We start from the raw sequence: 26,140 nt of genomic DNA on the forward strand, positions 1-26,140 counted from the left end.
CACATTACAAAATCTACTTTGCTCACCAGGACAAGCAAAAATATAGAGTATTATTAGAATATCTTAAAATTACCAGTTTAGGTCAAAGGATTTAAATAAGATGAATATTCAAATTGAATATAAAATATGAATTATACAACTAAATATTAAATAATATTTATTTATTTATTGTAATCATTATTATTGTTATTATTATTATTATTATTATTATTATTATTATTATTATTTATTGTTGTTGTTATTGTTTTCTTTCCCTCTCTGTCAATGCTTCACACTCCTGACCAATTGGTGGCGGTAATGCACCATTTTAGCTGGTTGGCCAACAGCCATGATACAACAGAAGAAGAATTAGAATAGGAATAAGTATAAGAATAAGTATAGGGATAAGAAAACGAAGCAGAGAAAGAGGAGAAGGATTACATCGCTGATTGAGACATACTTCCTCTGTTTGCGGAAGATCCTTAGTGAAGATGGCTGCGAGCGATATTCAACCGGAACCTGTTCAGATAGATTTTACTAAAGAATTGCTGAGGTAAGCGGAATAAATGACCGTTTTGTCCTAACAAATTAGAGTAGTTTATTCACACTTGAACCTTTCCTTATGAGATAAATGCATATTTCAAACAAATTTGTACAAGCACATGGACTCCACATTTCACAGTCTGTATTTTAAGCAATCCCATTTTAGTCATTACCACGAGGTTTACATTCCTTTATGAAATGCATGGTGAATAATCCTCACTTACGTGAAATTATGACACTTGTTTTTGAGTAAAATAAGCAGTCTCTGTTTCAGTTGAGGGTATTATAGACTAGAGAGATTATCAGTATTAAATTTCCTAGACTAGACTGCTATGTCAAAGTTTAGCTATGAAACTTTCTTTTTAAGTTTTACATATTTTAAGATCCAATCTCATTATGAGACAAAATGAACAGTGCCAGTGTGGGAAAAAAATCATAATTTAATTTCCTAACTTATCAATTTAATTTAGTCACATTTTTGTATATATGTGGAGTCACAATGATGTGCCTTGCAAATGTATTTGCTGCATTTTTTGCACAATTTGATGGTTTTTACATCTCTTGGGGCCCAGAGTTTGGGTGACAATTACAGTTGGGTCCATATGTATTTGGGCAGTGACACAATTTTCATAATTATATTCCTCTGTGCACCACAGTGCAATTGAAATAAAGCAATTAAAAGATGTAATTGAAATGAAGATCTTCCGCTTTAATTCAGTGAGTTTAACAAATGGATTGCATTAACCGTTTAGGAGTTACAGGCATTAATTTTTTACTTCATCCCTCCATTTTCACAGTATCAAAAATAAACATATACATAAACAATACTTGGATGCAAATCAATGACTGCCTGAGGTCTGGAAGCCATGGACATCACCAAATGCTGAGTTTCCTCCCTTGAGATGCTTTGCCAGGCCTTTACTGCAGCTGCCTTCTGTTGCTTGTTTGTTGGGTTTTCTGTCTTCAGTGAGTCAAAAGCATGCTCAGTTGGGTTGATGTTTTTTGGATCATTGTCCTACTTTACTGAGAAATGCCATAATTTCTGCAGCATTTGATTGAATCTGAGCAGAAAGTATAGCTCTATACACTTCAGAATTTATCTGACTACTTCTATCAGCAGTCACGTCATCAATAAACACCAGTGAGCCAGTTCTATTGGCAGCCTTACATGCCTATACCATAACACTTCTTTCACTATATTTGACAGATGAGGTGGTTTGCTTGGATCATGAACCCTTCTTTTCTTCCTCCATACCCTTCTCTTCCCATAATTCTGGTACAAGTTAATCTTGGTTTCATCTGTCCAAAGAATGTTGTTCCAGAACTGGGCAGGCTTTTTTAGTTTTTATTTCTTTTTATTTCTTTTTTATTTTTTATTTATTTTTTAGCAAAGTCTAATCTGGCCTTCTGTTTTTGAGTGTTACTAGTCATTTGATTATGGAGGTAAACCCACTTTGTGTACCTTCAGTGTTTCCCCACAGGATTTTGTGAGACTGTGGTGGTTGGACCTCTGACCCTCTGGGGAGGTCTAGGGGCATTCTTATGGCAGCAAATCCATGGAAAAAAACAAAAAAAAACCCACAGAGCATGTTATTTATGCTCTCGTGTGCAGACACTCAACAGACACTCTTCGTGTGAGTCACTTATTTTTTTATTTGTTAATAGTTTTCGATTGATACCCTTGCAACATGCTACATTATGTAATATAATATGTAAATACAGTGTATCCTTACCAGTTTTTAATTGATAGGAAATGTTCCACCAGTTTACTAGCTAGGCTTTGCATTCTTGGGATGTTGATGGATAGCAATCCATCCAGCTGATATCCTCACATTGATAATCATTACTTTGGAGAGTTTTAAGACTCTTAGTAATTAATTGTGAGCCCCCAGATAATAAATCATTAGCTTAGTAACAGAGGGTTGTAACTTTACTGTTGTGATTTTGCTTTGTTCACAAGCTTCAGTGATGGCTGTTTTTTGGTCATTGCTGGCTTACAGTGTTGGATGGATGGATGGATGGCTATCTATTAACATCTCAAAAATGCAAAGACTATCAGTTGTCAATAGATAGGAAGTGTTCTACCAGTTTACTAGCTAAAGATACATTGTATTTACATATATTATATTGCATAATATAGTATGTTGCATGGGTATCAGTTGAAAAGTATCAAACATTTAAATAAATGACTCCCATGAAGAGTGTCCATAGTTGAAGCCATGTCTCTCATGAAGAACAGGTAACTGCTCTGTTTTGTCTCAATGGCAGGCCACCAATCAGAACTGATTTATGGAATAAATTAGTTAGCAAATGATATTTGAGGTTACAGTCATGCCCATTCTGCCAGCCCACTTTAATTATCAGTGCTATTTTTTTTGCATCATATAAAATAACGTATAAAAGTATTTAGGCATTATTTTTATGGATGCACAAAAAAGCACTGATAATTAACTTGCAGTCTTGAATTAATAATTGATAAAATCAACACTTTCACTACACCTTATGGTTTCTGTTACTCACTGTCTTTACGCATATTGCTTTACTTATGTTAATTTTGATTGTACCATTTTAATTAGACATTACAGACCTTACTTATGCTACACTGTTTAGCACTGTGTCTACATTGTGAGTGAGGAGCAACGCTGCCTTGTTACTATTAGATCATTTACAGATCATTCCCATTATAATAATCGCAGAAGTTACACTGCATTACACCACATTTGAATTAACTAAACCTTTTAAGCAACTTGCACCAGTTTCCCCAACCCCTTGCACAGTGGAGCATTTTGGATATAAACATAAGTTTGTATTTGTGCATCACTATCGTGCTTCCATGCTACACAAGTTCCACTTTGTAAAGTTTGCAGGTTACAATATTCTTTGCAGCATTTAATATAAAATGCTCCCATGCCTTAGTGGACTTGGTGTGCACACATTTTTTTTCCGCTGTCACTTGAAGATTACAGCTCTGTCTTTGAGAAGATGCTACCCTTCTAAAATTCATACACTAGGCGGTGTAATACATAGTGCATAGTACGTCCTTTGGGACACAACTTTGGTCTGTACTCTCCGATGTGTGTTTTCGGAACAGAAGTAACACATCGCGTAAACGTGTCCCGTGCTGTCTGCAGACCAACTCGCCGATAATGAGAATCGTTAACGATTTTCATAATCAATTATTAATGATTTCATCGATTCGTTGTTGCAGCTCTATTTATGTTATTAATAGAAGTATAAAATATTTCTGGTTCATTATGAAACTGTGGTGGGACAAATTAGCCTGTGGCGGGCTACCACAGTCTAGGTAATTAAAGGGTAACACTGATTCATGAAGACGTCTTTTGATTGTAGACTTCTTGTAGACTTCGCGATCCTGTTCTTGCTAGATGTTTTGAACAGGTTTTGCTGCACCAAGGAAATAAATCTGCGATCATTCACTTTTAGTTGTCTTCTGTGGTCTTCTGGGCCTTTTGGTGTTGCTGAGCTAGCCATTGCATTTCTTCTTTTAAGAATGTATTATAGTGTTGATTTGGCCACTCTTAAAGTTCCTGCTATCTCTCTGATAGGTCTGTTTTGTTTCTTCAGCATAATGAAGGTCTCCTTCACTTGCATCGAAAAAAGTTGATGGTACCAGATTTTCATAAGCATTGTTAGTACCGGGTCAATCCGGTACTGACCCGCTGCCTGACAGGTGGAAGGTCGGGAACTTTTCATGGGTGCACCGTACAACAAGAAGAGCCAAAGCAGCAGCAGCTCCACTGGTTACCATGGCTGCATCCGAAACCGCATACTTACCACCTATATATTAGGGACAATACATGTATTTCTCTTGGATGCTCGTTTTGCTGCTTTCGGTGCTATTACCGCTAAGTGTGTAAAAGCCGCACCCCTAAAATTTGTGTGGATAGATTAACCGTGCTTTCAGGAAGAGTGGCTGCTTACCATCCATCCATCCTCAACTGCTTATCCGTTATCGGGTCACGGGGGCAGCAGCTCCAGCAGGGGACCCCAAACTTCCCTTTCCTGAGCCACATTAACCAGCTCTGACTGGGGGATCGTGAGGCGTTCCCAGGCCAGTGTGACGATATAATCTCTCCACCTGGTCCTGGGTCTTCCCCGATGTCTCCTCCCAGCTGGACATGCCTGGAACACTTCCCTAGGGAGGCGCCCAGGGGGGGCATCCTTACCAGGTGCCCGAACCACCTCAAGTGGCTCCTTTCAACGCAAAGGAGCAGCGGCTCTACTCTGAGTTCCTCTTGGATAACAGAGCTTCTCACCCTATCTCTAAGGGAGAGGCCAGCCACCCTCCTGAGAAAACCCATTTCGGCCGCTTGTACCCGCGATCTAGTTCTTTCGGTCATTACCCAGCCTTCATGACCATAGGTGAGGGTAGGAACGAAGATTGCAAAGTAGATTGAGAGCTTTGCCTTCCGGCTCAGCTCTCTTTTCATCACAACGGTGCTGTATAGCAATTGCAATACTTGCAATGCTCCCGCTGCTCCGATTCTCCGACCAATTTCCCGCTTGCATGTCCCCTCACTAATGAACAAGACCCTGAGGTACTTGAACTCCTTCACTTGGGTTAAGTACTCATTCCCCACACGGAGTAGGCACTCCATTAGTTTCCTGCTGAGAACCATGGCCTCAGATTAAGAGGTGCTAATCCTCATCCCAGCCGCTTCATACTCAGCTGCGAACTGATCCAGTGAGTGCCAGAGGTCGCAGACCGATGAAGCCATCAGGACCACATCATCTGCAAAAAGCAGTGATGAGATCAGGTCACCAAACCGCAACCCCTCCCCACCATGACTACGCCTCGATATCCAGTCCGTGAATATCACAAACAGGATTGGTGACAAAGCGCAGCCCTGGTGGAGACCAACCCCCATCTGGAACGAGTCTGACTTTTTGCAGCGCATCCGGACACAACTTTCGCTTTGGGAGTACAGCAATTGGATAGCCCGAAGAAGGGAACCCCTCGCCCCATACTCCCTCAGCACCTCCCACAGTAAACCCCTGGGGACCTGGTCATATGCCTTCTCCAAATCCACAAAACACATGTAGACCGGTTGGGCATACTCCCAGGCCCCCTCCAAGATCCTTGCGAGAGTAAAGAGCTGGTCCTTTGTTCCACGACCAGGACGGAATCCGCATCGTTCCTCTTCAATCCGAGGTTCGACTAATGGCCGAACCCTCCATTTCAGCACCCTGGAGTAGACTTTACCAGGGAGGCTGAAAAGTGTGATGGCACACACTCTCTGGTCCCCCTTTTTGAACAGGGGAACCACCACCCCGATCTGCCACTCCTTGGGCACTGTCCCCGACTTCCACGCAGTGTTAAAGAGGTGTGTCATCCAAGACATCCCCTCCACAACCAGAGCTTTCAGCATTTTTGGACGGATCTCATCAATCCCCGGGGCTTTGCCACTGTGAAGTTGTTTGACTACCTCAGTGACCTCCACCAGGGAAATTGACGATGATCCCCCATCATCCTTCACCTCTGCCTCTACCATAGAGGGCGTGTTAGTCAGATTCAGGAGTTCCTCAAAGTGTTAATTCCACCGTGCAGTTACTTCCTCAGTTGAGGTCAACGGTGTCCCATTCTTACTGTACACAGCTTGGATGGTTCACCACTTCCCTCTCCTGGTTTTCCAGAAACACCTTGGTGCCGACCGAAAGTCCTTCTCCATGTCCTCTCCGAACTGCAGCCCTTCGGGCCTGTCGGTACCTTGCAACTGTCTCCGCAGTCCTCCGGGATAACACATCCCGGAAGGCGTCCTTCTTCGGTCGGACGGCTTCCCTGACCACTGGTGTCTACCACGATGTTTGAGGATTACCGCCCCTTTTGGCACCTAAGACCTTGAGACGACAGCTCTCCGTCGCAGCTTCAGCAATGGAGGCTTTGAACATTGCCCACTCAGGTTCAATGCCCCCAACCTCCACAGGGGTGCCAGAAAAACTCCGCCGGAGGTGTGAGTTGAAGATCTCGCAGACAGGGGCCTCCTTCAGACGTTCCCAGTTCACCCACACTACCCTTTTGGGCTTTCTAGATCTGTCCAGAATCTTCCCCCACCCCTTGATCCAACTCGCCACCAGATGGTGATCAGTTGACAGCTCTGCCCCTCTCTTCACCCAAGTGTCCAGAACATGCAGCCTCGGATCAGATGATACGATTACAAACTCGATCATCAACCTTCGGCCTAGGTTGCTCTGGTACCACGTACACTTATGAGCCTCCTTATGTTCGAACATGGTATTCGTTATAGAAAATCCATGACTAGCACAGAAGTCCAACAACAAACGCCCACTCAGATTTAGATCAGGGAGGCCGTTTCTCCCAATCATGCCTCTCCAGGTATCTCCATCGTTGCCCACGTGCACTATGGAGGCCCCTACTGGTGCCCTATACAGGACTCTGTGCAGGGTCTCCAAGAAGGCCGAGTACTCTGAACTGGTGTTCGGTGCATATGCACAGACAATAGTCAGAGTCGTCGTCCCCCCCAAACACCACCCGTAGGCGTAAGGAGGCGACCCTCTCGACCACCGGTGTAAACTCCAATGTAACGGCGTTCAACTTGTTAGTATCCCCACACCCGCCCGGCGCCTCACACCCTGGTCAATTCCAGAGTAGAATAGAGTCCATCCCCGGGAGTACGGTTCCAGAACCGAGACTGTGCGTTGAGGTAAGCCCCACCAGATCTAACTGGTAGCGCTCCATCTCCTGCACAAGTTCCAGTTCCTTCCCCCACAGAGAGGTGACGTTCCACGTCCCCAGAGCCAGCCTCTACCGTCCGAGTCTGGTCCGTCAAGGCCCCTGACCTTCACTGCCACCCATGTAGCAGCGCACCTGACCCCCACGGTTCACCCCATGAGTGGTGGGCCCATAGGATGGAGAGGGGGGTGCCATGTTGCTTTTTCGGGCTTTGCCCGGCTGGGCTCTGTGGCAAACCCAGCCACCAGACGCTCACAGTCACGCCCTCCCTCTGGGCCTGGCTCCAGATCGGGGCCCTGGGCTTCCTCCGGGCAAGGTAACTCCCCCTCCCTTTGTTTTCTTCATGAGGGTGTCTTTGAACCATTCTTAGTCTGGCCCCTCCCCTGAGACCACTTTGCCTTGAGAGACCCTACCAGGAGCACAAGGCTCCAGACAGCACAGCCCTCAGATTCGTAGGGACACACAAACCTCTCCACCACGGTAAGGTGACAGTTCCCAGCTGCTTACCCCCAGTATTTATTCAAGCAGGTGATTTTAAAATTATTGTGGTGTTAGCATTATGAATGTTGTAGCATAGTTTAATTGGAGTGTATTATTACAAGAAAACATCCTCGTTTTTGCTCACTTAATGTTAGCATATGCGCGTTTTAATGCTAATATGGTCAGGAGTCCTTATTAACCATTTAATGCTTTAACTTTTTGGGGGTAAAATCAATGGGAGGACATGATTGGGTTTAGTAATTGTACACACCAGAGGCTTTATGATGAGAGATATATCTGAAATTTATATGTTAGAAAATAATAGATGTGTGGCTAGCACGGTTTGTCTTCATCAGTCAGTCAGAAAAAAAATCTTGTGTAGATAACTCTAGTAGCTTTAATAATGATATCCTTGAAGTACAGAATGGCATTTTTAAAAAATACATTTTAAATTAATATTTAACTTTGTTAATAAAATAGTGTGTTGTTTAATTAGCATGTTTTTGTGTTTTGCTTTGGTACCGAAATTGATGGAGTGCAATGGAATTTTACTGGTATTGGTACTGACTACTAAAATTTTGGTACCGTGACAACCCTACCATGAACAGCTACTAAATGCAAATTCAACACTTGGAATCAGCTCCTGACTTTTTATCTCCTTAATTTGTCATGAAATAATGAAGAAACGGGCCACGTCTGGCCATAAAACTGCTTGTCAATTGTCCAATTACTTTTGAGCCTGTGAAAATGGAAGTATAAGGTTAAAAATGGCTGTAATTCCTAAACGGTTAATGCAGTTGTTTTTTGTTAAACCCCTTGAATTAAAGCTGAACATCTACACTTCAAGCACATCTCTTTCAAATCTATTACTGTAGTGTACAGAGGCAAAATAATCAAAATTTGTGTCACTGTCCAAATACTTATGAACCCTGTATAACCAGGGTTGCCAGGTCTCAGCAAAATTTCAAGCCAACTACATGTTGTTGTTGTTGTTGTTGTTTTAAAAAAAATCAAATATTCCAAAATATTCTGCTACTGGATTTTTTTTTTGTCAGTGTTTGTGTGTGAAAAAAGTTCACTGTGGTGTGCATGAATTTTAGACTTGCAATATCTAAGTATACTGTTTTTTTTGTTATTGCCTAGTATGCATTCTCCATAACCCCCTTTCTCTCTCCCAATCTTTACAATGCAGTTGAGGTCATAAGTTTACATAAGCCTTGGAGAATCTCCAAAATGTTATTTTAAAGAAAAATAAATAAAAGAGGGTTCATAAAAATTGCAATTTTTTTTTCATTTATTTAGTACTGCCTTGAATAAGCTAATAACACCATAATTGGTGAAAAGACTACACACTTTACATGTCCAACTGATTATGAATGAGTATACGTATTAAGATTTTTTTACGTAATCCAATTTGTGATAGTCTTCAGTACAAGTGAGTATTTCTTCAATGGAGCATCAGATGTATGCAGGAAAGACAAGGGAACTTCTAAACCCTGTTGTCTTGATCTCAAGCTTGCATGAACTCATGAAGTTTGTGCAAAACCTTATCATCTTTTAGTTCAAATCCATGTTGTCTGAACCCATGCTTCAGTAAAAGAGATTAGGCATAAGGAAAATCTGACCTTTTGTACAAAGCAGTTAACTTGGTCAATATCAAACATTTACTATAAATAAATAGTGTAGAATTTTGAATATTAAAGCTGCAGTAGTGAACTTTTGCTTCTCTATTGCCATCTCTGTTTGAAACATAAAACTGCAAGTTATTTACCTTATTTTAGTTAATTTCTTTTAAAACTAGGGTTGTGCTTCGGCATTGCTCCTCTGTGTGGATGAATCTGATGGTTTGAGGTATTCGAATGGGTTGTTTATTAGCTACAATACTTGAGGGCGGAGGTGGAGGCGGGTATGGTTTTCTTGGAGTAGAGGGGAGGTGCTCTCTCTCATAGCTAGCAGAAAATAAATGCAGTTTAGCACATTATCCATAGCAAAAAAAAAAAAACACATAGGAAACTTGATACCTACCAGAATCAAGAATACATACAGTGCATCTGGAACGTATTTGCAACTTTTTCCACATTTTGTTATGTTACAGCCTTATTCCAAAATGGATTAAATTCTTTATTTTCCTCAAAATTCTACAAACAATACCCCATAATGGCAACATGAGAGAAGTTTGTTTGAAATCTTTGCAAATTTATTAAAAATAAAAAAGCACATTTACATAAGTATTCATAGCCTTTGCCATGACACTCTAAATTGAGCTCAGGTGCATCCTGTTTCCTCTGATCATCCTTGAGATGTTTCTACAACTTGATTGGAGTCCACCTGTGGTAAATTCAGTTGATTGGACATGATTTGGAAAGGCACACACCTGTCTATATAAGGTCCCACAGTTAACAATGCATATCAGAGCACAAACCAAGCCATGAAGTCCAAGGAATTGTCTGTAGACCTCTGAGACAGGATTGTATCGAAGCACGGATCTGGGGAAGGGTACAGAAACATTTCTGCAGCATTGAAGGTCCCAATGAGCACAGTGGCCTCCATCATCCGTAAATGGAAGAAGTTTGGAACCATCAGGACTCTTCCTAGAGCTGGCCATCTGGACAAACTGAGCAATCGGGGAGAAGGGCCTTAGTCAGGGAGGTAACCAAAAACCCGATGTCACTCTGACAGAGCTCCAGCGTGTCTCTGTGGAGAGAGGAGAACCTTCCAGAAGAACAACCATCTCTGCAGCACTCCACCAATCAGGCCTGTATGGTAGAGTGGCCAGACGGAAGCCACTCCTCAGTAAAAGGCACATGACAGCCCGCCTGGAGTTTGCCAGAAGGCACCTGAAGGACTATCAGACCATGAGAAACAAAATTCTCTGGTCTGATCGCCTGAATGGCAAGCGTCATGTCTGGAGGAAACCAGGCACCACTCATCACCTGGCCAATACAATCCCTACAGTGAAGCATGGTGGTGGCAGCATCATGCTGTGGGGATGTTTTTCAGCAGCAGGAACTGGGAGATTAGTCAGGATCGAGGGAAAGATGAATGCAACAATGCACTGAGACATCCTTGATGAAAACCTGCTCCAGAGCGCTCTGGACCTCAGACTGGGGCGAAGGATTCCAACTTGACAACGACCCTAAGCACACAGCCAAGATAACAAAGGAGTGGCTACAGGACAGCTCTGTGAATGTCTGAGTGGCCCAGCCAGAGCCCAGACTTGAACCCGATTGAACATCTCTGGAGAGATCTGAAAATGGCTGTACACCGACGCTCCCCATCCAACATGATGGAGCTTGAGAGGTCCTGCAAAGAAGAATGGGAGAAACTGCCCAAAAATGGGTGTGCCAAGCGTGTAGCATCCTACTCAAAAAGACTTGAGGCTGTAATTGGTGCCAAAGGTGCTTCAACAAAGTATTGAGCAAAGGCTGTGAATACTTATGTACATGTGCTTTTATTGTCTTTTTATTTTTAATACATTTGCAAAGATTTCAAAAAACTTCTTTCACATTGTTATTATGGAGTATTGTTTGTAGAATTTTGAGGAAAATAATGAATTTAATTCATTTTGGAATAAGGGTGTAACATAGCAAAATGTGGAAAAAGTGAAGCACTGTGAATACTTTCCGGATGCACTGTATGTGCTAATGTTAGCTATCTACCTATTGAGCCACTGAAATGTCTTACCTGTTCAGCAGAAAAAAGCCATCTCTGTGTCAGTCTTCAGTCCCTTCAGATCTCTGCGTTTTTGACACCTCTCAAAAGCCATGCTGATATTTATTCTTGTTTTAGCATGGGCCCTGTCACTTTCCCTTTTTGACTGCAGGTTCTCTGCAGTTGGACACTTTTTGGTTTTGACAACAGCTGATTCCCCAGATGTCAACGATGATTGCATTTAGAACTATCCAGATTAAAAGCAGCCATCTAGATGACAAGTGTAAATTCTAAGCAACTGTTGTAAGGACATGCTAGAAGCACTCCACCATCCTCAGCCCCCACACACACGAAATAGTAGCCAGCTCTTCTTTTTTCTGTTTAAGAACATGATGTCAAACTGACGTTTCCCATGAAATCTAATCTGAAAAATTATAAATCATTATAAGCTTACCGTTGCAAATCAGGGTAAGGTAAGGAAACAGTTTTGAACACTGATTTTTTTTTTTTTTTTTTTTTTTTTTTTTTTTTTTTTATACATGCATCAAAATTCTTCAACCCCCATTACAAATCAGGTTTATTGTCAGAATTTACAGACTTTCAGTGGTTTGAAATTAACGAATTAAACAAAATCTATTGAAATAGTTCAGCACAATGAATGCTTGAAGTGGTTTCCCTGAATTCAACCGAAAATGCAACTTATTATGACTTCTCCAGTCTCAGTATTATTCAACCCCCTGAATAGAATCCCTCACAACAGCACAAATATGTAAAAGTGTTTAAGTGTTGTCTCAAGCTCATCTGATGCAACTAATCAAGGGCTTCATTAGTTGCACCAGGTGTGCTTGAGCTGGAACACATGAAGTACCTGAACTGGCTAGGGATTTGTAGAATGTCACTTGTGACTGCATGTTAGAAATATGGCTAAGTCAAAAGAATGGTTCAAAAAGTTAAGAGAAGAGATCATCGCCCTTCATGAACAAGGAACAGGATACAAAAAGTTAATGAAGGCACTGAATGTTCCTAGAGACACCATTGAAGCATAGTTCGCAAGTTCAAAGTTAAGGGAACAGTGGTTACGCTACCTGGACGGGGCAGGAAAGGGAAGCTATCAACGGTTACAACCAGATTTCTGAGAAGGAAGGTTGTGAAAAAACAATAAGTGACTGCAAAAGACTTGCAGCAAGACTTGGTGGCAACAGGCACTGAAGTTTCAGTGAGCAAAGTATGGTGCGTACTAAGCGCAGAAGGCTTCCGTGCCAGAACTCCAAGACGTACACTACTACTTACCAAAAAGCACAAGAAAAGTCTGCTCCAGTATGCTCCAGTTTATATAAATAAGCTACAGAAGTTTTGGGATTTTGTTCTGTGGAGTGATGAAACAAAACTGGAACTTTTTGGTACGATGGATCAGCGGTATGTCTGGAGGAAGAAGAATGAAGAAAGGACACTCTGTCCACAGTCAAGCATGGTGGTGGCTCGGTGATGCTCTGTGGTTTCTCCTGCATTTCACGAGCCAATAACATACAAGCTAGCACATTCTCTTGTTCTTTCTCTATATCTGTACATACACACACATGCAGAATCCTCCAAAAACATTTTTGAGAGCTTTGCAACTTTTAATGCATAACTAGCTATCACCAGAACCCAAAATCCTTTAAATTTAGAGTAAAAAATCATAAATTTAAAATGTATATATGGAATTTACTTCTGTAAAGCTGCTTTGTGACTATATCAATTGTTAAAAGTGCTATACAAATAAAATTGTATAGAAAATCCAGGAGTAAGACAGAGGCCCTGAGAATGAAGTAAATAACATAATGACCAAAAATAAAAAGTCTTTACATGGTATTTGAGTCATATCCATCACAAAAAATATATGTAAACTGTATATGAAATGTAATGGGTCTCTTGCAAGCTCAATTTTATTTTATTATTTACTTTTGTGAGTTACATTTGTGATTTATAAGAATGTAAATGCTGCTTATTTATTTCTTTTTATTTTTTGTTAGTCATGAAGCCATTGGTTGGTTGGTTTGTTTATTTATTTATTTTTACTGTCCTATGCTTTCCCTTACAGTTCATCAGAACTATTTCAAAGACGGAGTCGAAGTCATAAGATTCCTGTGAGGGGACAAAAAGAATTTTTGCCAAATTACTCTGTGCAGCAAAAGGCATGTCTGCAGAAGACCCTTGATGAGCACTGGATGCTTATGACAGAGGAACGATTGGAACGAGCGTGAGTTACACAGTATTCTATGGGTTTAACACAAGAAAAAATGCGAACAATCATGTTTTAGCAAAGGTTCTAAATGTCTATAGGTTTTCAATAATTTGCATCATTTGAAATGTCTAGTAAATGTCTCACTTATGGGACACTTATTTACAGTAGCAAAATGTAATTGTTTCCAAAGCTGCAAGAGCACAGGAAACCCAGGTTTTTTTTTTTGTTTTTTGGTGAAAGCATCGCTCACCTACTGACAGGACAGAAACTTTGGGCCTGGTTTATAGACCTTTTCATGGATTCCGGAGTGAAAGTGTGCACCAACACCAGGCATACACAATTTTTCTCTGCCTATAAAACCTTGCATATACACCTGCGTACATTTCCGCTTTATAAATCTCAATCTTTTTTTGAAAACGTACACAAAATGAGTTAGCTTCTTCTTTAGCTCAAGTTACCACCCACAAATATCCAAAATTAGTCAATGCGGACTACTTCATACATACTTGAATGTGGGTTGTACAATTCATTCTTAAGTGAGGTATTGTTGATAAGAAAAGAGCAAAAGAAGAGGAATTTTGGGGAATGCAAATTGAAATGGCTGAAGATCAAGACAAAAAAATTACTGCTATTGATTAAAATTTGATTAATGAACTAAAAGAAATAAAAGGGACCATGTATAAAATACCAATAACTTTTATTTAAGAGCTTGTTCAAAAATACACTACTACACTAGTCTCCACTATTTACAATCAAACCATGACCATTTCACACAGTCTCGCATGTGAATAGTTGCTCTCCTCTTGTGGGTAGAGGTGTGAATTGGTTAATCAGATTGTTGGGTAGGGGAGATGAGGAAGCCCATTCTGCTGTGCTATTTTGTGCTGCACAGCACGTGCTCTCACAGTCCAGCAGACTATTTTTGGTTGGTTTATCAGTCTTCCACCTGTCGCATCAAGACAGCACCATCGTGCAACTGAACACGAGCGCGTGCACATCACTGTAGCATCTCTCCCCTGAGCTATGTGGGTTATGAAATTAAATGACTTGTTCTTTTGGGCTATGGAATGAAATGACTGTTGACTGATAAAAGCATATAGGTGCCTTTATTGCAACATGGGTGTAGTCATTTGAACCAACTCATTAATTAACCTATGCCTTTGTCCCCCAATCTCCCTTTCCTGTTACAATCTTTGGCAAACCTTGCCCTGCCTGCCACACAAGTCAACATTGCTATTATAAGTAAAGCTTAAGAGTCCTATAAAGGCTAGTATATATTTAGTGTATGACCGTGTGTGTGTGTGTGTGTGTGTGTGTGCAGAAGCAGTGGCAATGTAAGCGGCATCGTATACATGCTCTATTTTTATGTATTTTATGTAAATCTGGAAGATTAAAAATGACATCCCCTAGATGGCATGTCCGAGCCTAAACATGCCTGTCACTTTGTTGTCCTGAGCTCCATCTCAAATCGAAACTCTGACCTTACTTTCAAACGCATTTTATCTGGTACACAAAACAGACCTTTTGCTGGTTATAATATGAGATAAGATGTTTTTAAAACATTGACTATAATAGGAAAACTGGTTAGTGTTTGTTCTCAACAGCTGTGATGAAATCGTGCATATGGATGCGATTTGTGACTGCACTACTTTGTTTAGTCAGTTGCGGATACTGTCACATGGTGCTATACTGCCCCCGCTATTTACACTGGTATTGCACCATGCAGTGCAATTAATTTCAATAGACTTAATTTCTGAGGATGTGAACAAGTCATGCACCAAATGACTGCAGATTATGCATGACAGCCAACTTGTGCATGTGTACATGTCGAGAAAAGCGAGTATAATTCAACCTTAAGTGTCCCGCCTGAGGTCACCGTACTAGACATTATTAATAACCCTTAGAAGTGACATGGTGTGATCAAAATCACATGACTTCATGGATGTAAAGCCACAGCGGAGGCTGAGGCAAAATGCAAAAGGGAAATTCCCAGACTGAAAAAGCAAGGATTAAAAGCTTAAAAGGTGCTGCTTATTTCTTCAATCACACCCCCACACATTCATGCTTACAACCATAGAGGGAGGAGTTAAAAAGCAAGATGTGTTAACAAGGACAGGAACAGTAAAGAGAAAGTATTTGTTGATCTTTTAGTCTATTTACATGCTTCAATAGTTAATAGTTTCCAGGAGTTTTTAATTTTATTTTTTAAAAAATATATCTATTTTTCTTTTTTAAAAAAAAAACAAAAAACAAACAAACACCATGGTATAGACTTTGGTATCGAGTATCATGTACTTTTGGTGGTATTGGTACCGACTACTAGATTTTATTCTAGTACCATTAGACTTTATTCTACAACTGAATTTAAATCATTTCAGATCCAGCTAGATTACTGATACTGATTACTGATAATGTTGTTATGCTACAGATGGAGAGCCAACTATAAAATTGTGATTTATTTGCCCCATTTATTCATGGTTAATTTATTCTCTTCCCTCATGTGTAGCGGGAACCTTGTGAATGCGGAATGGATCCCTGAGGAAAAGATAGTGAAACTGCAGTCTCCAGCAGTGAGAAATACTTTTAACTGTTAATTCATGTTTTTGTTCTGTTAACACCTTGTTGCTAGAAAAATAAAAGCTATTTTAAAATGATTGGAGAAAACTACTAAGTGCAAGTTTCTATAAACTCTAAAATTCTGTTACAGGGAAAATTTTGGCAGACAATGGGATTTTCTGATCAAGGAAAGCAGTGCTTGTTTCCAGAGGAGGCCCTTTATCTCATGGAATGTGTAAGCGCATACATATGTTGCTAATAACGACTGAAAGGCAGATGACAAGTTGGCATTGTAGATTAGATGCTGATTATAAGTGACATTTAACCTTGCTAAATTTTTGTCCATTAAGATCATTTTTAAGTGCTTTATGCAAGTCTATAATTTAACATTAATCACATTTAAGTTCATGTTATGGATTGTTGATCCCTTATTAAACATCACAGGGCAGTCTGCAAGTGTTCTACCAGGATCTTCCTCTCTCCATCCAGGAGGGTTATGAAACTTTCCTTTCCGCTGAAACTGTGACTTTCCTTCAGTACCAGGTTGGTAGGAATTCACATTTGGTGTTTCAACTAGTCAGAACCTGGATTCTTCCATTGGCATTGGTAGATCACAACAAACATGCTGTATTTTTTTTCTTTTGTCTTTAGAATTTGCCATAAAAATCAGTAGTCAAAATTAACTTGGAGACTCATTAAATGTCTCTCGAAGATTAGACAGCATTTTGGATGCTTAAAGAAAAGGTGCCCATGAAGTTTATAACCCTCTGAAATCTGAGTTTATTTAGGTTACTGAAGGCCATACGGAGAAAGTAAATATAGAGTCAATGGTCAGAGGCTATTCATAATAATAAGAATTAAGAAATAAAATATTGCATTGAGCAGTAGTAATTGGGGTCCAAACACTATTTAGCATGCAGGCTATACTTTTCAACAGCTCCTTGCATTAAGAAAATTAATTTAAAAAAAGAAAGTATCGGCCTGCATAAAGAAGGAAGATTTAGGATTACCTAAACCTAATAAATGAGCAATGGCTCGCTACCACCCTCTGCATAAACATGTTGCATTAAACATTTGGTTATGATCAGCCAAATCTTTCCAGATTATTAGTCGATATAGATATAACATACAAAAGTGTGAACACCTGACCATCACACCCATACAGTGGTGCTTGAAAGTTTGTGAAACCCATTTTGTATACATCTCCATATATGACCTAAAACATTAGATTTCACAGAAGTCCTAAAAGTAGACAGAGAAAACCCAATTAAACAAATGAGACAAAAATATTATACTTGGTCATTTATTTATTGAGGAAAATTATCCAATATTACATATCTGTGAGTGGCAAAAATATGTGAACCTCTAGGATTAGCAGTTAATTTGAAGGTGAAATTAGAGTCAGGTGTTTTCAATCAATGGAACCATGTGAGTTAGCACCCTGTTTAATTTAAAGAACAGAGATCTATCAGAGTCTGGTCTTCACAACACATGTTTGTGGAAGTGTATCATGGCATGAACAAAGAAAGAATTCTGAGGACCTCAATTGTTGATGCTCATCAAGGTCAAAAAACGTTATAAAGCCATCTCTAGAGAGTTTGGATTCCACTAATGCATGTCTGTGGTGACCACTACCCTCAATGAGTAGTTTCTTCATTTTTCCAAAAAGAGTCTATAGTCCAGGAAAAAATAAAAGATTAATATACTTTTCCAATACTTATGAAAGACTTTGCATTTCTTTTCTGAAGCATGGCTCTTTTCCCTTCAATAGGTGTTTGGTCATTTAAAGAGACTGGGATATGTGGTAAATCGATTTGATGCTAGGTAACTCTTCATATATCTATTTGTAAGAATACATATTTATTTTTCCATCGAGACATGTGATGTCATTTTCCTAAAATTGTCATACCTTTTGTAATATATTGCCATCTTTAATATAAACAACTACTGAATCTGCCCCTATCCAACAACAGACCAAGCAAGCAGCTGAAGAGGAAATGGAGCCGGAGTCCCAGTTTTAGGTAGCCACCATTTTGCCAAAATCTGCTCAGTGAGGTCCTTGGTCCTGCATTCTCTTATCCACCCATCTGGCTTGCTTGACATTTTAAAGTGCTTTTGGAAAGTTATTCACACAGTTTTGACAATGGAAGACAGATTTTTTTACTGACAAATCAATCACCTGACCTGAACTCCACTGAGCTTGTATTTAATTTACTGTGGACAACACTGAATCAAAAAGTCAAAAGGCCCTTAAATTTAATCTAATGGGTACCCAGGATCTGGGTCACAGACTTAATGCAGCCAGTTGCATAGGAGTGTCTAAATCATATAGGTATGAAATGTGAATTGGGCAGGTTCCGGTGATTTAGGTTAATTTAAATGGATTATTATTTTTATTTTTTTTTGCGTTCAAACTTTAGCAGAACATTAAAGGTTAACACGTGAAAATAGAAGTACTTACAGACTGAGTTACCCTTATTAATAATACATACTCACTACAACAAAATAAATTAGTAAATAGTAAAATTACAATACACTAATATATTGTAAGGGATTAAATAAAACCATAATGTTTAAACAGACCATATAATTTCCTGGCCTTATAATTATTTATAAAGTGTGTGTGTGTGTGTGTGTGTGTGTGTGTGTGTGTGTGTGTGTGTGTATCTCTTTAAAGACATTAATTTGGGGAGGTGTTTTCAAAAATGTACATTTGTGAATGACTTAACAAAGTAAATAAACAATTTATAGCAAAGCTTACACTTTTGTCCTTCAAAAGTACTCCAAATTAAACCACATCCCATGCAATAGTAGGTAAAATAGAATTTCCTTTTTGTTTTATCCAATTATATACCCCAATCCAAAATCGATTAACCAAGTTACATTGAAAAAATAACTGTTCAACAGTTTCTATGTCGTCATTACAAATTTGGCATGTATATGAATCTATATTAAATATTATTCTAAGAAATTCCTTATCTGGGTAAATATCATACATAATTTTAAAATGCACTTCTTTAAATTTAGGTGGAAGGGGAAATAAAAAATACAGTGCACTTCACTAATATTGGCACCCTTGGTGCAAAGAAGGCTGTGTAAAATCGTCTTTAGTGTTTAACCTTTTGAGCATTTGTTAAAAAATATTCACAAAAATACTCTGCTCTCATGGATATCAAACAATTGCAAACACAACACAGGTTTATAAAAACAATTTTGTGAAATTTGTGCCACAATTATTGGCACCCTTATGAAATCATATGAGAAAAATATATTTTCCCATTGATCTTTAAAAAAAAAAAAAAATTTAGTACAGCTGGGTGACTAGGAACAGGAAATTGTTCAACCATGACTTCCTGTTTCACAGGGGTATAAATATGAGGTAACACACAGGACCAATTCCCTTAGACATACATTACAATGGGTAAGAGCAAGGAATATAGCTGTGATGTGATCAGTTGGTTGTTGAGCTTCACAAAATGGGAAGTGGCTATAAGAAAATAGCACAAGCATTGAAAATGCCCATTATCAAGATCAGGGCAATAATTAAGAAGTTCCAGTCAACTGGAAATGTTATGAATCAACCTGGAATTGGATGCGTGTCTATATTGTCTCAATGCATTGTTAGAGTGGTTAGAGTAGCCAAAAAATCTCCAAGGATCACAGCTTGATAATTGCAGATGTTGGTTGCTTCTTGGGGTCAGAAAGTCTCCAAACTACAATCCGAAGTCACCTACATCACCACAAGTTGTTTGGAAGGGTTTCAAGATAAAGGCCTCTACTCTCATCCAAAAACAAACTCAGGCATCTTCAATTTGCCAGACACTACTGGCACATCAAATGGGATTGGATTCTATGGTCAGATGAAACCAAAATAGAGCTTTTTTTTGGCAATAAACACGAGAGGTGGTTTTGGCGCACAGAGAGGTAGCCAAGTACCTCATGCCCACGGTTAAATGTTTTTTTTGGGTTTTTTTTAAACCCTCTTTAATGTTTTGGGGCTGTTTTTCTGCCAGAAGACCTGGACATGTTTTAAGATACATGGCCTCAAGGACTATCAAATATCAAGATATTAAATGAAAACCTGACTGCCTCTGCCAGAAAGCTTAAAATGGGCTGTGGTTGAACGTCCCAGCAGACAATGATCCAAAACATACAGCACAATCAACACAAAAATGGTTTACATACCTGCAAACTAGTTGCTTTTCGGCGAAATTCGCCGTTTTTAATCAAAATATGTAATTTACGTGAATCGTGTAGATCGAAAGAGTTTTTTTTGGTGGGGGGTGAAACTGGAAGCACAATAAGGGCCTGATCTTTTATTCATTATATTAAATGTAGATGCGCTCATGCTGTGCGACATGCTCGTTTTTCGAGATGGAAAATCCCAACTTTTCAGAATTCTGCAAGCGCACTGCAGGTTATGTGACAAGAACCAACCAATCAGCTTCATCTTTTCTCTTTGTCCACTCTGAAATAGGCTTTGAATCTCACGGAGCAGTTGGATTATTTGGTGAAATTCCCCGTGTTTTCTACGTGATTGAAGGGCGGGGTGCGCCCAAGCACTACTTTTTTTTTTTTGGTCTCTCTTCTCCATAAATAAACCTAGTAGCAGAGCTTCTGCAAGGGATTTGCGGTGCTGTAAATCCATCCTGTGCTAAAACTTCCTCGTTGCGTAGCAACGGCAGACACCACCGGAGCGCAAGTGTTTTTCCACGCGTCTTTAGGCGCCAAATGTGAATGGCCCCTAAACCTCACAAGAATTGGAAATTCGCTAAGTTCCCATACACTAGAGTAAGACCACTGGCGTCTCTCGAGCTGTCGTGACTTTTTTCCCAATACAACATCTTTGGTGTGGTGCCTCGTGATACGTTTTTTTCCCTAACATTACCCCATCAAACTTTTCCCAACCTGTTAGTATGCTAGTAAAAACGAACACGTAAAGAAAAAGACCCACTGTGTTTTAATGAGTGATCGTGTTCAACATGGTTACGTGTTAACATGATCAGTGTTTGCTAATGTATTCAATTTAGAGATGTAAAATTTATGAAACCTTTTTTTCTTCAGTTTTATGCTTCAAAGTTGCAAAACTACAGTTGGGTTTTTAATGTTTGTATATGAGCTTCACCTTGGTCATATACACTGATGTATATATCTATCCATCCATCCATCTTCTATACCACTTATCCTTCAGGGTTGCAGGAACCTGGAGCCTATCCCAGGGAGTATCGGGCACAAGGCGGGGTACACCCTGTATGGGGTGCCAATCCATCGCAGGGCACATTCACACACCCATTATGTGTGTGTGTGTTTTTTTATTTTTTTTATTTTATATATATATATATATATATATATATATATATATATATATATAAAACATGTCACCTTTTTCACCTCTTCTAAGTTTGCAGGTGTGGGTTTACTGGCCACCAATTCAAGGTCCTGCCATGGCCATCCCTGTCCCCTAACTTGAAACCCATAGAAAACCTGTGGGGTGAACTGAAGAGGAGAGTCCACCAGTATGGACCTCAAAATTTGAAGGATCTGGAGATATTCTGTATGGAGGAATGATCTCAGATCCATTTGCCATGTATTCTCAAACCTCATCAGGCATTATAGGAGAAGACTGTTTTCTTGGCAAATGGAGGTAGCTTATTGACTAAAAGGGTGCCAATAATTGTCACACATTTAACAAAGTTTTTTTTTGATAAACCTGTTTTGTTTGCAATTGTTTGATATCCATGAGATCAGAGTATTTTTGTGATTTTAAAAAAAAAAAAAAAAAAAAAATTTTAAACAAAAGATCCAAAGGTTAAACCATAAAGACAATTTTTCACAGTCTTCTTTGCTCATATTTATCATGGTTGCCAATATTAGTGGAGGGCACTGTATTTGCTTCTAAACTCAATGATCAATTTTCTACTGAGAAGTTGAAATGTGATCTCTTCTTATTCTTTGGGTAGCTTTCCTGCACAAGACATTTTCGCATAATCCTATTGGTACCTTCCTTACCTACAAAATTTATTTTGCCTAAATTAAGATCAAATATCTTGGAAAAAGCTGCAGAATATGTTAAAAAAAAACTCATCATTCCAATCATTTGTAAAGGAATGCTAACTTTTATATATATATTTTTTTCACCACAATTAAAATTGAATTGGGTATAACTCACTATATCAGAATACAGCCATTCTTGTCCATAATGTGCAACACTGAGCCCTCTTTGACACCATTCTTCCAAAAACAAAGATTTTCTCTGAGATAATATGCAATGATTATTCAATAAGGATATATTATGTGGACTGAAATTGTGTTTAAAAAGCATTTTCCAGTACAAGAGGACTTTTTTTTCTGAAAAGCAGAAATCTTCAGTGGAATTTTAGATAACTCAAAGTTGCACTGTAATAAAATGTTGATTTTAAAATGAGCTTTTTGTTTTGTTCTGGTATTCTTAGGTTCTACTTGTATATGTCTTCACACATTATGATTCTGCTCTTGTTTAGATTGTGTACTAAGAAAAGTACTGCATCTCCAGAGGTATCTGCAGGACAACATAAAGGTGAAATTAAGACCAGTGTCCCATACAGCAACTTGGAAACTCCAGGCCAACTACAAAGACAACAAACCTTTCAGGATGATGCATTAAAATCTGATCCAGAATCAGACAAAGCTCCAGAGAGGAACTGGTGGACAAATGTATCAAGCCAACTCCAGCCTGATTCACTCCAGACTTCGGAGCATTACTGGGATTTCAGCTGCATCTTTTTTCCAGACCTGGGGTCATATAGTGGCAACCGTGCCTGTCTTCCCCCTCCTGATCCCAGCTTGCTCCCTGGTGCTCTGCAGGTATCTGAGTGCCACCTGGCTCACTGGCACAGAAATATCCATTTGAAGGAGGAATGTTGGTCCAAGCAAAAGCGGCAGAGGGACCAAGAACGACACAGATGCAGCATTAATGATGACCAAGAGGTGTGTCGGTGCAGGAACTGGGTTGAGTATTTAGAACTATTGGAGAAAAGGAGGAGCCAGCAGCACAACGAAAGGCCCACACACCTTGGGGAACAGGAGGTTATGCCTCTTGCTCAGCCCGGAAAGTGTAGTTCACATCGTAAGTGTTTGAGTTGAAATGTCAGTAATATACAGTGCTGTGAAAAAGTATATGCCCCCATCCTGGTTTCTTTTGTTTTTGTGTATATCTCATATGAATAGTTTTAGATCTTCAAACGAAAAACAACATAAAGGCAACCTGATTAAACACACAACAGATTACATTTTTTCATTGAAGCAAAAAAGTTATCCAACACCAACACCTATTACCCATGTGAAAAAATAATTGCCCCTGGCTGTGCCACCTTTAGCAGCAATAACTGCAACCAAACGCTTCCGATAATCAGTGTTTCACTTACTGCTATGCTTTGGATCATTGTCTTGCTGCACAATCCAGTTACACATGAGTTTCAGCTTACAGACTGAAGACCGGATCTTCTCCTTTAGGATTTTCAGGTAGAGAGCAGAATTCAGGTTTCCCTCAATTATTGTAAGTTGCCCAGGCCCTGAAGCAGCAAAGCATCTCCACACCAACACACTTCCACCACCATGCTTGACCGTAGTAACGAGAAAGAGCATATGATGTTCTTTTTGTGGAATTCTGTGTTTGGTTTAAGCCAGATGTAACGGGACTCCTGTCTTCCAAATAGTTCCACTTTCAACTTATTAGTCCACAGAACATTCTCTCAAAAGGTTTGATGATCATCAAGGTGTGTTTTGGCAAATTTCAGTCGAGCCTTAATGTTCTTCTGGATTAGCAGTTGTTTTCACCTCACCACTCTTCCACTGATGCCATTTTTGTTGTTTCTGATAGTGGAGTCATAAACATTGACCTTTACTGATGCAAGAGAGGCCTGTAGGTCCTTTGATGTTGTCTTTGGGTCTTTTATGACTTCCTGGATGAGTCATTGATGTGCTCTTGGAGGAATTTTGGAAGGTCAGCCACTTCTGGGAAGGTCACCAATGTGCCATTTGGAGAAAATGTCTCTCACTGTGGTTCTTTGGTGTTCCAGAGCCTTTTAAAAAGCTTTGTAACCCTTCTCAGACTGAAATTGAAATACATCACCTTTTCCTCATAATTTCTGTCATTTCTTTCAACTTTGTCATAGTGTGTTACAGGGTAAGACCTTTTTAACCAACCTCACGCTATTGAACAAGATCTGGTTAAGGGTTGATTTGATTGAACAGTGTTTGCAGTAATCAGGCCGGGTTGGTCTAGTCCAGCTGGACCCATTATGAATGCAGTTTCATAGATTTGGGGAATTAGTAACTATGGGGGAAAATATATTTTCACACAGGCCCAGTTGGTATTGGATATCTTTTTTGCTTCAATAAATAACATCATTTAAAGACTGTTTTTTGTGTTTACTCAGGTTGCCTTTGTTTTAACTTAGATTTTGTTTTAATTTCTGAAACAATTTGCTATGAGAGACACAAAAACAGCACTTTAAAAGCACCATTGAGATCAGACCAGAATGTATACTCACATTGCAGGAACACTGTCCTGAAGAGTAGTCTGTAGCTAAAACCTTTTATATCAACTCTACAGTTTAATTTGCATTATAGTAGTAATTTTGATAGAATCATATCAAATTAATCAAATAGCCCATGAAAATGGTAGAGATTAGTGTGCCTTTGAAATCCCACTGGAGTCAACAAACAAAATTGTGGGCATGGGGTATTTTTAGCATTTTACAGGTGAGCGCAAGCATTCAGGCATTAAAAACTTGGGGACAAAGAGAGAATACACAACGGGGGGTACTTTTATATTACTGGTTTCTAACCAGCTCTATTTCATATGTATAGGTGTTAGAATTGGGGTAAATACAGAACCTATAGCCTGTGCATATATGAAGTAATAGATGCGTATTAAGTTATGTCATCTTGGGGATTCCACTGGAGAGAAAAGTGCATCCTTTTTACAGAATGTATTATGTATTTGCAGAGGGTCTGTGCTATTTACTAGTAGATAAAGCTGTCTGTTTGCCATATTTACAGCATGAAATATGACTGCTCACCAAACAAGTGATTTTTTTTTATTCCTGATGGACTGCTCTTAACGATGCTTATTGTGGTGTGCACCCTCGTCATATTTAACAGCAGCAGCTGTTGGCTCTGTAATATGACCTGAGTTGTCTGAAGCCTGAATTATATTTCTGCATAGTTGCCTGTACATATATCTGCATCTCTGACACAGAGAATGAGAATCTGCCTTGCTGTGTCAGGTAAATGCTTTTTGGTTGAGCAGACACATGTATCCAGTAGCTTCAGGACTGGGCTTAGTGATTTAAACAATTAAGAATTTGCTGATTTAACCCTCCTATTATGTTATGGGTCAATTCGACCCACTTCCACATTTGAGATCTTTCTTTTTTTAAATTTTTTGACTTTCCTCATTTAGGTCCATGAATTTATATGCAACTATTTCTTCTTATGGCTCATCTCAGACGGACCATAATAAAGGATTACTGTTTTAAGCTGTTATTTGCTGTTTTTGTGTGTATTTAAACTGTGGAAGTAATTTTCACCCATAACATAATGGATGTAACTTTTTTCCCCCAACATAATAGGAGGGTTAACAATGACTTTTTTCCCGTTTAATGACCTCTGAGGCAGTGGGGGTGTGGTTGAGCATCAGTTTCAGACGCAGAGGCTGAACCTGCAGATAACATGCGGTGATTCTCAGCTGTGTGTTAATACCACCAGTCTACTTATGTGTGCTTTTGTTTTTGTTTTTTCAGTAAATATCTTGAACCAGAGAGAAAGAGACACAGCTGCTGAAGTTCACACACAAACACACACGCGGAGTTCTTTCGTTGTGGTTCACAGCATTCACTGAAAGGACAAACAAAGCAAACACAAGTAAACTGGTTGTAATAACACATGGCTAAGAATTGTCACATTACCTGCCAGTTCAACCCACCACCTCTGTGTTCACAGTCGAAGCTCAA

At 39.4% G+C, this 26,140-nt stretch overlaps 1 protein-coding gene across 7 annotated transcripts in view; it reads left to right on the forward strand.

Annotated features, from left to right (window-relative positions):
• The first annotated feature begins 341 nt into the window (after positions 1 to 341).
• The window catches only part of tsen54 (TSEN54 tRNA splicing endonuclease subunit), a 33,818-nt gene continuing 8,019 nt past the window's right edge, over positions 342 to 26,140 (forward strand). For 6 of the 7 annotated variants that reach the window (XR_008388401.1, XR_008388402.1, XR_008388403.1 and 3 more), the window contains exons 1-8: positions 342 to 532; positions 13,446 to 13,604; positions 16,096 to 16,159; positions 16,297 to 16,380; positions 16,590 to 16,688; positions 17,917 to 17,969; positions 18,119 to 18,166; positions 22,646 to 23,250. Coding sequence is in view for 2 of the 7 variants with exons in the window: in XM_053648976.1 (XP_053504951.1) it covers positions 471 to 532; positions 13,446 to 13,604; positions 16,096 to 16,159; positions 16,297 to 16,380; positions 16,590 to 16,688; positions 17,917 to 17,969; positions 18,119 to 18,166; positions 22,646 to 23,250 (1,174 nt within the window). In the remaining 5 variants the exon portion in view is untranslated. Of the gene's footprint in view, positions 533 to 13,445; positions 13,605 to 16,095; positions 16,160 to 16,296; positions 16,381 to 16,589; positions 16,689 to 17,916; positions 17,970 to 18,118; positions 18,167 to 22,645; positions 23,251 to 25,930 lie in introns of all 7 variants that reach the window. The other variant, XM_053649003.1, reaches the window with a different exon arrangement.

This window comes from Ictalurus furcatus, chromosome 2 (assembly GCF_023375685.1).
Source record: "Ictalurus furcatus strain D&B chromosome 2, Billie_1.0, whole genome shotgun sequence".
NCBI classification, from domain to species: Eukaryota; Metazoa; Chordata; class Actinopteri; order Siluriformes; family Ictaluridae; genus Ictalurus; species Ictalurus furcatus.